Source organism: Strix uralensis, chromosome 4, assembly GCF_047716275.1.
Source record: "Strix uralensis isolate ZFMK-TIS-50842 chromosome 4, bStrUra1, whole genome shotgun sequence".
Classification (NCBI taxonomy): Eukaryota; Metazoa; Chordata; class Aves; order Strigiformes; family Strigidae; genus Strix; species Strix uralensis.
This window is the reverse complement of record NC_133975.1, coordinates 66,373,584-66,386,050: the sequence shown is the minus strand read 5'-3', so window position 1 is coordinate 66,386,050 and position 12,467 is coordinate 66,373,584. Positions and strand designations below refer to the sequence as shown.

Genomic DNA, 12,467 nt, shown 5'->3' with positions numbered 1-12,467 from the left:
AGGAGTTTCAAATGTCTGTAGATGCTGTTTCTTTTCTGCTCTTAGAGATTAACCTTGGATTGAGAGACAGCATGTCAATTCATTTAAATCCATGAGTCCAAGTGGAAGTCGGTCTTTTGTTAAAACTCTGAATTTTGAAAGGGCAGACTGTAAAAAAATGAGGGCACTACATTGTTGGGGTAGTTAGGTGGAAACTGTCAGGGTCAGGGACACATTGAAGGCCTAGGTTTCTGTAAGTCACACTTGTAAAAGTTATCTGGAATTTTAACCATGCAGAAATTGGCTGCAGACTTCTCTGGATGGACTTCACACACAAAATGTTAGGATTAAGCAGCAAGATTACAAAGCCTGGTCGGCAGAGATGACTGTATTTTAGTGGCCAACTTGTATAAAGTCAGAATTTCCACCAATGTGTGGCTAACAAATTAAATGAATGCCATGTCTCACCAAAACCAAGTTACTCTTGTTGCTCTTTCTTATACAGGCCTCTATCCAGTGGAGGTGATATCTGAAAATTGTTATGGATAGATTTCGAAAAAGTGTCTTAGTCTGAAGCAAAACATATGTTTGGTGCAAGATATATGGAAAATTTTGACCTAGAGGTGACTGTGGAGAAGCTGAGCATGTCAGAAAAAAGACTCATAAGTGAGACTTGCCTGCCATCAGATCTACCAGAATCCAAATGAATCACCAAAAAGTGAGTAAAGTTGTGCACACCCCCTCTGTTTCAGTTAACTTCAGTATTTGCTTGACGTGCCTTTTTCCACAAGAAGGTGGACAGAAGTATTTATAAATAAAACTGCACCTGTTCTGCGGTGAGAAAAAAGCACCTGCACTTTTCTACGCAGAGCTCCTCTTGCTGGGACATGTGGCTGCTTAATTTATCAGGCTCTGGGTTTCTGAGCTCAGACTAAACTAATTACTGTGCCTCCCTCTGCTCCTGTGTCACGGCTGTCTGCATTTCTTAAAAACAGACCACTTCTATGCAGCTCAGCATTAATGTGATTTTCCTTTCGGCAAGGTGGGAGGCTGGGCTGGGTGCTCTGTGGCAGGCAACTGACACAAACAAGCAAAAATATAGGAGGAGAATGCAAACATGAATGAATAGCTTGTCTTAAAAACTCTCCTGATGAAGAGTTCCCACCTGCTGAAAATCAGAACTGCTCCTTTACTAATGCCCTGGGCATGTCTGTTGGTGTAGAAGGACTGATCCAAGGAGCACGGAGGAGCTGAGGGTTGATCCGCAGCCTCTTGGAATGGGCCTGGCTCCTGCTGGGAGACACCTGTATCCCTGTAAAGATGCAATTGGGTGAAGGGAAGGACTCAGGAGGGTTACTGTGTGTACCTCAGATGGGTCGAGCGAGTTTTTCAAATACTTCTCTGAAAGTTTGATCTGATTGTAGGGAACCAAGCAATGGGAAGTTTTGGTGAACAATGGGACACGTCAGGTGTGCTATCTTTCTTTTCTTTTTTTTTTTTTCCTCGTCGTAAGGTTACTATACAGACAGCAGTTGGATGCATCTGTGCTTTTAGATGAAGAAAAACCCACGAGGAGGAAGAAAGGTGCTCTTCTTTCCACGTGGCATTCATTGCATATACCTGCCACGACTGAACCACCCCCCCACACCTTGCTTAGCGGCTGCCCACATCAGGCAGCTCTTTATAGGTCTGCATAATAACCTCATAGTAGTAGCAAACTCAATTATGCTCCCGAGCTGGAGTGATTTAACCTATCAATTAGAAGCTTGACCGACAGGGATCAAACCCGAACTTGCAGCTATATCCAAAGGTGTCTTTGGGGGGGCATTTTCCAAGCGTGTGCAGGGTGCGCAGCACACACACCACACATCCTCCCGCGGCGTCTCCGGCGCCGTTTGCCCCGGCGGGCGGGGAGGGCCCAGCTGCCCACCCGGCGGTGACCTCCCCGCCGCCCTTCCCCGGATGGGGGGGGGGGGGGGGGGGGGGGCGCGGAAGCGGAAGGAGAGCAGGGCCGGAAGCGGAAGCGCGGCGGAAAGGCCGGAGCGGAGCCATGAGGACCCGGCGCGGCACCGTCCTGCGGCCGCCGCCCGAGCCCGCCGAGGAGGAGGAGGATGGCAGGGAGGTGGCACCCGGCGGCCAGGCGGGCCCTGAGGGCCTGGCGGACGAGGTGGAGGACTTCCATGAGGCGCAGTTCCAGGCGGTGATGGCGGCCCTGGAGAGCGGGGAGGAGGCCGGGGACAGCGAGGAGGAGGAGGAGGAGGAAGTGTTGGGGCTGCAGCTGCCCGAGGAGGATGAACATGGTGAGGAAGAAGAGGAGGAGGAGGGTGAGGAGGAGGAGGGTGTACAGGGGCAGGATCTTTACATCGACCACAGTGCAGAAGAGGATGGAGGTGAGGAGGAGGATGGAGGAAGTGAGGAGGATGGAGAAGGTGAGGAGGACGAGGAGGATGGAGGAGATGAAGAGGAGGGGGGAAATGAGGTTGAAGATGATGATGGTGACCTCTCCATGGAAAGCGACTTGGAGGAACGCCGTCAGGACACCAAGCTTCCCCACGAGCTCTCCTGGGGCCAACGCAAGCAGCTCTACTATGACACGGACTATGGGAGCGATGCCCAGGCCAAGGGCAAGCGTAGCCAGCAAGACGTTGATGCTGAGGAGGAGGAAGAGGAGCAGGAGGCTCAAGTCATCCAGAAGCGGTTGGTGCAGGATTTAGGGGAAGATGATTACGGGCTGGATGTGATCCAGGGCTATCTGGCTGAGCAGCAGAAAACCCTTGATAGCAAAGGGCAGAAGATTGACAAGGATTTGCAGGCCCTTTCCAAGAAGGAGCAACTAAAGCTACTGAAGCAGGAGTCCCCGGAGCTCCTGCAGCTGATTGAGGACTTTGAAGTCAAGCTGATGGAGCTCAAGGATGAACTCCACCCGCTGCTGCAAATGGTCAAAAACGGCACTATCCCACAAGGGAAGGGCAGTCGCTATTTGCAGATCAAGTATCATCTCTACTTGAATTACTGTGCCAATATCAGTTTCTATTTGGTGTTGAAGTCAAAGAGGATGCCAGTTCATAGTCACCCCGTTATCGAACGACTGGTTGCTTACAGAAATATAATCAATGACCTAGCAGTTATAGACCAAAAGTTATCCTCTCAAGTTCGTATGCTTTTGAAAAACTACTATGATAAGAAGGAAGATAAATTACGTAAGGAGAAGAAGTTTGCAGTGTTCCTCCCACTGGATGTTAAGAAAAACAAATCAAAACGTGCTCCTGTGCTTGCTAATGGCCTGGCTACTGCTGGTGAACTGTCAGATGAGTCAGACCTGGATGAAGAGGCTGCGCTAAAATACTATAAGATGATGGAGGAGAAGCTGAAACTCAAGAGGAAGAGAACTGAAGACGAAGACATGCTTGAAGAGGAAGCGATGTTGGAAGGAGAGGATACAAATAAAAAGAGAGGTGTGACCTATCAGATGATCAAGAACAAAGGCCTCACCCCCAGAAGGAAGAAGATCGATCGCAACCCCAGGGTCAAGCATCGGGAGAAGTTTCGGCGAGCCAAGATTCGCCGCAAAGGCCAGGTCCGTGAAGTTCGGAGGGAATTGCACAGATATGCCGGGGAACTGTCTGGCATTCGTGCGGGAGTTAAGAAGAGCAGAAAGCTTCAATGATAATTACTTTTCTCTGTTTCTGAGAGTTGCAAGTAGCACTAAAGAATCCAATAAAAATTTTATAAAGGATATTGTGGGTTTTTTCCTTAAGAAAACCGGGGGTGGGATGGTATTGGTTTTTTTTTTTTTCAGAGGATGCTTTTCAGAAGGTGCCACCTCTAAAAGGAGCACAGAGCCCTTTCCTCACCCGGCCTTTGTGTTAAGGTGTTTTATTCTATTGCAATGCTGTCTTTCCATACTGTTAAGTACTGGCTTTGTGAGGCTGCAAGGGATGTGTCGATGGGATGGGATGGGATGGGATGGGATGGGATGGGATGGGATGGGATGGGATGGGATGGGATGGGGGGACCTCCCAAGGCTGGGTTGAGAATGGGGTTTGTGCAGCTGCCACTGCCTTCTCCTTTTTGCGGTCTTGTTCGGATCCATCCTTTTTCTGTGTTGAGCTGCAGAAAGAGATATATGTGGTTATGGTATTTTCTCTAATTCTTCTGATTAACTCCTTGTGCTCATACATTTAAGAACTAACTACTTCTAGGTGCTCTTAAATCTCTTAAATTTTGTAATCAAGCAGAAAGCTATTACTTAAACCCCATGTGGTCTGAGATACCATTTCCCCTCCTGAATTCAGAAGCAAAGCAAGGACTTTTCTGGATTTCGTAGCTATTTATCTGTGACAAATACATTAACTTCATCTATGATAAATATGTTAACTGTTGTCTGCTGTTGTAGGTCTAATGTAGCATTGATACTGGACAAACGTGTAAGATGTAACATTGTCTTCAGTTTGAAGGTAAACTTTCCAAATGTTTTGATTACTTCCATGCCTTCTGGTGGGAAAATGCATTTAACCCCATGCTGAAGTTCTTGCTGGGAGCTGGCTGTGAGCGGCCAGTTCCAGCTCAAGCTGTAAAGGAGGAATGACAGATTAATTTTTCTTAAAAGTTTAACAAATGTTGTCTCAGGTAACACCTGCACTTGTGTCTGGGTCAGGTTTCAGAGAGCCCCACCAGTAGCATCTGAAAGATACTACCATGTTTCCCATGTGAAATCACTTAAAGGGAATAATTGTCTTGTCAATAAATGCTGTTTCATGTTATGAAAGCACTAGTGTATCTAGATGGTTTGTTTTAGGGTTTTTTTGTTTTGTTTTGGGGTGGTTTTGTGTGTGATAGTCTTGGGGGAAGCCAAAATATGAGCGTATGTTCTTGAACCTCTGACAGGCTAGATGCTGTAATTCAGACATGAAGCTCTGCTCATTTTCTGCAAGTGGAATGTTCTTCCGTAGGTTTTGATGTAAACCTTTACACCCTAGGCCTGTTTCTGCCAGGAACATGCTGTTTGTTGCTGACCGGAGAATATTTTGTGAATTTTCAAAGCTTGTTGTTAAAGGGAGGGGTAGAAAACCGATGGACTTAAGCTGGACAGACGGGAATAGAAGTAAGAAGACTTTCTGTAGTCCTTACATGTCCTGGATCCATGGGATGTGGAGCTATGCATGGCGATTTCTGGTATGGTAGATGTATAGATCAAAATAGTGAAATGACAAGTTCCACTGCCTTTAATGGCCCTGCATTTGTTTGCCCCCTGCTGCTTACAGGTCAAACAGCAGTTGGAGGCTGGATAATTAAAAAAAAAGAAAAATTGCTCCACAGAAACAGACTACAAAGCATTGAGAATTGATCCCCTCCATGAAATTGCCTGGGTCACCAAGGCAAAATTGAGGCTTGTTCTGTCATTTGAGGAATGCTCTCTGTAACCTGATGGCCTCAGGGGAGATGTGTGGGGATAAAGGTGTCCTTCACCTGTGCTTACTCATCCTCCCTTACTGTGAGCAGAATCAACGGTGTTGGCCACTTGCTCTTCCGAGTGAGAAATGCATGGCTTTTAGTGGGTCCCAGCCTCACCAAAGAGGGGACTAGAGCTCTTCCCAAAACTACATCTTTTATTAATTCTGCACTGGGATCATGGTGGAGGCCGCCACTGATAACGCTGAGCTACACTCCTGAGGCTTTGCGAAGAGGTTGGCAAACAGTAACATGCTGGAAAAAAAAAGCAGCTTAGGTGATTTTTCTGTGGAGGAATGGTGTTGTATAACAGGCATCATGTTATGCAGAAAATAATCCCATCAGAGATACTAACTGATCTCATTTCCGCAGCACCTGCTCATGCACGTTTCACACTTTGTGCAAAAATGAAGGGCTGATGATCTTTTGTAGATCTGCAGGCAAGCTGTAAGTATCCGAGATGGCTTCATGTTCCCTTGAAAAGCTTTAGGCAGCCCACAAGCAAAATTCTGGCAACTTCCATCTGAGTAATAAATAAGGGAAGTAATAAATTAACGCGCTGTTACGGATGCACTCCCTGGAAACACTGGGATGCAGGCCCAAGGCAAGAGGGAACGCAGCATATCGGCACACCCAGCACAGGCAGCCAGCAGATGGCACGGCACGTCTCCCTGGACCGCTGCGCCAACCCCTTTTAATGAAGATTAAACACGACATTATGTTCAGTTGGTTAGTTCGGAGATTGGACAAAGCCATAAATAGTTCATTCCTGTATAGTTTGATGTATGAGTGATCATGGGAAGGCCGTGATTATTAATACCATGGGAGGGGGGATGCTGTAACATTGCTCTAAGAAATACTTCTTAGAGGGATGTTTTGTGCTGAAGGGAAATCCCTGATGGTAAATAGGTTGTGAAAATGGACACGTGAAATAGGGTAAAGACCACAGATGATCGTCAGGAAAATAAGATGTGGAGCGAGGTCCTGGTTAATGCTGCTTTTTTTCCTTTTCCCAGTAGTGTTTCTGGAGAAGGTGCTGACACTGCCAAGCAATATGGGATGGCTCTCATCCTTGCCAGGCTCCTGCTTAGCAAGCACTGGCTGCCCTGCTCAGAAAGGACTGGTGGTGGGGGCTGCCTCAGCAGCCCCCGATGCAGGTTAGGATTTACACTGCCTCACCTGCATCGCCCCTCATAGCCACGGAGACACCCGCCACAGGGTCCTTGCCATCCACTCACTTGGAGCACAGTGATTCAAGACGTAGTCAGTCCAGTGTGCACTTGCACGTAAATGATTCATATTTAAAAAGCACATAGGCAGTGTGTAGAAAGCTCTGAGGAGAGGTATGAGCAGCTGTTGTCTTTCTACCCCTGGAGAACTTGGTGGGTGATAAGCATCCAGAGTAAGTCTGGCTTGCCTCTGGAAGCTTGGGCAGAAAAAGTACAGTGGCAGAGAGGTGGACAATGTTTTCTGCATGACGACCTGCAATTTCTATTTATACAGGGTAAGGAAAAAATTATTAATAACTCACATGGAAATACATCTGCTGCTGCCTTAAATTTTGTGAAGGCTTTCCTAGTCTTCCATAATGTTCAATCAGCAACAGTCTGGACATTGTTTTACTCTTGCTAGCACTGGCAAATAGAAATTCAAACATTTAGCTTTGAGATTTGTAAAATGGATTAAAGCATCTGTTAAATTGTTGCAACATGTTGCATGACTTGGGGCAGCGCTGGAAAAAGCAGTCTGCAGAAATCAGTTGCCTTTGCAGCTTTGCTTTTGCAATTTTTATGGGAGATTTAAAAAGAAAGAAGCAACATGTTTCAGCTTAACCTAAGTGCATTGAACGCAGGATGTTCTTGAAAAACTGGTGTATTTATGTTCTTTCTCCCTGCCCTTTGACAATACTCCAGTCCACATTAATTGTCCTGCCTTAATGAGAAGTCTTTATTACTGTCTGCAGAAAGACAGTCTCCTAAGTGATGTTCCCATTGGTATGGCCTATTTGGTAGCTTTAATAGTAAGGAGTATCTCTGGACCTTGTATTGTTGCCTCTTGTCAAAGGATCTGAAAAAGCTGCTGTCCATGAGATACCACCCTGGGGAAAGTGAGGGGGAGGCAGGAGATGGTGTAACTGCTTCGCATCATGGGTAGGTTAAAGCACATGGGAGTCCGACTTTTTCATTGCTGTATGAAGGTGGTTTCTTAAGATTGAAATGTGTGTTTCCTCATGCAGGCTCTGGTCCTGCCAAGGCGACTCCACATGCACAGGGATGTGGCTTCCTTCCTTCTGGCTTGGTGTAAAAGTAGTCCATGAAATACAGGTGAGGGGATAGTGTCTCACTGACAACTGCTTCTCCACAGCCAGCAGTCCCATGGTCTTTGTAGCAGGGTTGGGAAGCTTATGCTAGAAGACTAGGTCGGCTTTGTTCAGTTTTTCTTAAAGTGCAAGAAGGATGAAGTGGCAGCGGTGAAAAAGAGGGTTAAGGGTATGAGGCTGGAAAAAAACCCAAACCCTCTCAGAGGAAGGGTGGAAGCATGGTCCTCCTCTCCATGCCGCCCGGAGCCCCCGCACGAATCGGAGTTCGGTTATCCGTTTTTTGTCAGCATTCGGTGAGCCATCCTCCAGGCAACCTGGGCGGCGAGCAGTGGCCCGCTGGCCCAGCCCGGGCCGAGGGGAGACAGCTACTCCCGGGAGCCGAGCAGGGCCGGGCCGGGCGAGCCTCCCCGCCGCCACCAGCCACCGCTGCTGGAAGGGCCCCGCGGGCCGGCGGCAGGTAGGGCACCGGGCCGGGGGGCTGCGGAGGGAAACGGGGCGCCGCGGGGGAAGCGAAGCGCCGGCTTCCCCGCCTCGTCCTGCAGCGGGGGCGGGCGGAGGGCGGCCGCGGCCCTGCTTCCCGGCCGGGGCGGGGCCCGGCGGCCCGGGGCGGCGATGGCGGAGGCGGAGCGGGCGCCGCTTCTGCCGCCGCTAGCGGAAAGTTCCCGGGACGGGGCCGGCGCGGAGCTGCCCCCCGCTATGGAGCGGCGGGCCGAGCCCGGGGAGGAGGAGCAGGCGGCGGCGGCGGCGGCAGAAGAGGAGGAGGAGGAGGACGAGGCGGCTCCTGCCTCGCCGCCTTTCTTCCTCCTCTACCCCGGCCATGGAGGCGCCGCCGCGCCGCCCGGCGTGTGGAGACCCCCGGCGCCCCGCGGCGGGGCCGCCCTGCCCGTGCTGGTGCTGAGCTACCCGGGGCCGGACGGAGCCGGCGGCGCCGGCACCCGTGAGTAGCTGCGGGGCTCCTCCCCGGGCCGGGAGCCTCCCTCGAAGCGGGGGGGGAGCCGCCTCGTGCGGCCGGGGCTGAGGGGGCAGCGGCTGGGGCCTCCCTTCGCGCCCCTCAGCCGCCCGGGGTGTGGCGGGGCCGTGTGGGCGCCGTGAGGTGTCATGGCAGGGCTGAGGGCCGCCGTTGTGAGGCGGGGCGGGGCGGCTCCGGGCTCCCGCCTGAGGGTGATCGAGCGGTGCTCTTAAGGCTTTGAGGGCAGCTTGTGGTTGAGCGGCTCTCGGCAGGGAGGAGTTGGCAGCAGTCACCACCGTACGCCCCGGGCTCCTGAAAATGTGGTGCCCACCCCAAAACTGTCTCTGAGCAGACAGGGCTTCGGTGGAGGGGGGCCTGTGGGGGCGTCGCGGTGGCCGGGCTGCCCCCCTGACAGCACAGGAAGGGCCACAGAAGCAATGCCGGCCCACGGGCTCCGCAAAACCCGCGCTGCAGAGACCCCTCTCCTTTGTGGACCCTTTGGGAAGAACTGGTGCCACCCTTTGAAATAGAACAAGCAGCTCGTGGCTTGGGATGTGGTTAGGGGGTGGGAAACACCCGCTCCGGCTTCCCACCAGCACTGGCGGAGAGAACAAACTTAAGGCGAGGGCATTGCACGCTGGATGCATGACGAGGCTGGAGCACGTTGCTGCGCTCTCGCGTGGGGCGTGTTGGGTGGCAAGTAGTTTTGTGCTTCGTGAGATTCTTTGTAATGTTCTTGAGGTGTATCTGGGTAAGCTGGAGTACTGTGAAGTAGTTATTGTGTGTGTCTTAAAAGCAAACCTATGCATATGGATTTATATAGAAGTGTTCTTCCCGTTTCCATCCATCCATCTTGAAAATAGCCAGTAGCTTCATCTTCTGGGCTTGGGCCAGGCTGTGGGTGACTGAGCTTTTTGCCTTTGGTTTGTCTCCTGCCTGCATCCCAGGTGAGCATTCATTCACACATTAGCTGATTATTTTGGGGTGGGTATCTTTTTTTTTTCTTTTTTTTTCTTTCTTTTGGAGCTAATGTATTTTATTTAAGCCATTATTCAGCAAAGCTATAACCAGTGAGGTAACAAGTCCATTTCTGTAATGCCAAGAGCAGGTGAAATGACCTAACTTTGAGCCCTATGAAGGACTGTCTCTGCCTGCCAACTTTTGTCCACAGTCCAAAACTCCCTCCCCAGTGAGATGTCCTTTAAACTGAAAGCTTCTAGTCAAAACCTTAATTTTTACTTTTTTTTTTTCCCCCCCTAATCAGGAAATCTTTACCCACTGTAGTCCTGTGATGTGTGTGCAAGGGACTGAATTATAGTTAAGAAGCCTTTAAGAAAAATATTTAATCTTATCCATCATGCTTCTACTGTTCACACTTCATTGTGAGGTGGCTTCTTTCTGTGTAGATGTGGTGAAACTGAGGCATTGAGATGAGCATGGTTATTCAGGAGGAGTTAGTGTAAAAACTCACCGTTTGAGCAATGCTTTATCCTTTCTGTTAGCCTTACTCTGCAGTGGCTGCTCATGTAAGCTTTGTGAAAAAGCCTTATAAAATGTATATAAAAGTCCCCTTGTACTTTTTTGGTCTCAGAGGTGATAGCTGCCTGTGCAATATTGTATGTCAAAGCCTGCTCAGTAATTGAGTGACTGATGCAGTGAGAGCAGTGTCTGAAGGGAATGTGTACCATAATCTATTTGCATGGTGTCTTGGGCTCTGTTTCTCCTGGGGCAAACTCTGCCTGCAAATAATTTTTTTTCATCATCCTTTGTTTTTTTGTTGTGGGTTTTTTTTTTTTTTTTTGCAGTTCTCATGTCTGTAAAAGCAGCTTTCACTTGTTCATTGCCGAGCAGCAGGAGCAGGGGATTCTGCTGCAAAGTCTTGTTCACTTACTGCTTTGGGCTTGTCGTTGAAGCAGTGGGTAGAACTTCACTCTGGAGCAGAAACGATGTTGTGTGCTTAAATGCTGAACTTAATCCTGGCTATCTGTAGAGTATGTGGCCTTGCAGGTGTCATCACTTCTTGCATCTCCCTCTCAATGACAGTTACTCTGTGCAGCATTGGGGTGCAGTGGTGTTAATCATGGTCCAGGTTATAAAGATTGTCATGTCTGTGTTGGTGTCGCTGGGGAGACCCATCAGTAGCCTGTGGGGCTCCGTTTCCTCAAGTAGCATGAATTCAGGTTGCCATAACACGTAACAGCTCAGCATGGACAATTCTTGATCTGCTTGTCCTTGTTCCGCAGTAGTACCTCAAGTGATTGTTCATGTCTGCTTCCCTTGATTCTTTGCTGCCTGAGTTATTTTTAGAGTTAAGATAAACTGAGAAATGTGAAGAAGGCTATTTTTGCATCTTGTGTGTGTATTTTAAAAAAAAGTGCTATACTCTATGAATACAAAACCCTCTCTGTGTAGTTGTAAACTGAAAGAACCAATTTAAGTGAGGGGTGTTTCCTGCTGGATCACAAGTTCCTCCCTTCAGTGCCTGAAGGCTGTCATTTCCATGAGTAGTAACAAAAATAACGAAAATAATTACTCTGTATTGACATTTACATGTTACAGTGGAGGTAGTGACCAATATACTGGAAAGTCAATATTTGAGAATATTTTTGAAGTTTATGTAAACTTTTTTTTTTTCTTCCGGTTACGACACAATCATTAAACTATTCTCTCTCTTGAGGTCTCTCCACAGGATTGAAGGGTACTCTACAGCTGTTTAATTTTATAGTTGAAAATCTGGAAAAATACATTTGGTGTTTGTGAACTGATGACAGCCTTCATAGCTCTGTGTTAGGGTTTTCCTGGAGACTGGTGACTTGATGGGATTCTGCATGTGACTGTTGCTTCCACCTGTAGAAGTCACCCCAAGGGTTATTCGCAGCCAGGTGGAGGCACGACGCTTGTGTTACCAGGGCAGTGGTGTAAGCTGGTGACCTGAAGCCCAGCGATGAACGTAGAATGAATGAAGAATATGTGGTAACAAATCATAAGAATGTGTCTCTTTTACAACTTTATTTTCTCTACAGATTTTGTCTCGGGCATATTTTTCTCCCTCCAACTAATCCTTCTCCATCTTATCCAAGTTTTCTTATTTACAAGGCAACAGAGATGAAATGATTCCAAAGATCAGGTGAAGGCAAAAGCTGCTAAGGGAAGGAGACTGCAAAAGCTTTTCATGCCAGCAGCACCTGCTTTTGTGATACAGATGGTTCTAGGCAGACAGAAGGAACAAGAAGATTTACTTAAACATGCTGAGCTGCAGTAAAACCTTAGAATACTTTTTAAATACAGTAAAAGCAAGTTGATTATGCTGTCTTTAACAAAAAACAAAACACAAAAAAACCCCCCAAAGAAACAAAAAACCTCCAAAACCATTCCTTGCTCCCACTGAAAGCCTACCAGGTATCATGATACTTCAAGTAGACTTTTCCTTCCCTTTTTTTAATTGTACCCTCAATTGTGGGAGTTACTTGAATCCTTAAATAACATCTCTGTATTTCACAGTAGGTAGACAAAAAAACAGTTTGTCACTTTCTCCAGGAATTAAGCAATTGTGCCGCTGTTTTTCGGGTTAAACTTTCTTTTGCCCACTCATGTTTTTAGCATGCAGGGTTCAAAGTGCCACTGTTATCTGAGGGGAATGTACGTATCTGTGATGGCAGAAGAGTCAGAGTTTGCAATGTAAATGTTTTGTTACTAATTTAATCTTTTCAAATTACATTCCCCCTAAGAGATTGCCTGGAGAGAGGCTATTGGAGGAGTGTGAGCATG

The 12,467-nt window shown here is 48.2% G+C and overlaps 2 protein-coding genes across 6 annotated transcripts in view; both read left to right on the top strand.

The window, feature by feature from the left end:
• Positions 1-1,998: 1,998 nt before the first annotated feature.
• On the top strand, positions 1,999-3,715 carry UTP3 (UTP3 small subunit processome component). The gene has a single exon (XM_074867050.1). The coding sequence runs from the start codon at positions 2,030-2,032 to the stop codon at positions 3,644-3,646; it is 1,617 nt and encodes a 538-aa protein (XP_074723151.1). The 5' UTR covers positions 1,999-2,029; the 3' UTR covers positions 3,647-3,715.
• Positions 3,716-8,361: 4,646 nt separating this feature from the next.
• RUFY3 (RUN and FYVE domain containing 3) overlaps positions 8,362-12,467 on the top strand; it is a 56,968-nt gene continuing 52,862 nt past the window's right edge. For 2 of the 5 annotated variants that reach the window (XM_074867039.1, XM_074867047.1), the window contains exons 1-2: positions 8,362-8,687; positions 9,563-9,646. In XM_074867039.1, the coding sequence (XP_074723140.1) occupies positions 8,363-8,687; positions 9,563-9,646 (409 nt within the window). In that variant the 5' untranslated portion in view covers position 8,362. The remainder of the gene's footprint in view (positions 8,688-9,562; positions 9,647-12,467) is intronic. The other 3 variants (XM_074867041.1, XM_074867040.1, XM_074867045.1) reach the window with 2 other exon arrangements.

Coding starts and splice junctions, on each gene's coding strand:
- UTP3 (XM_074867050.1), top strand. CDS start 2,030: ATGAGGACCCGGCGCGGCACCGTCCTGCGGCCGCCGCCCGAGCCCGCC.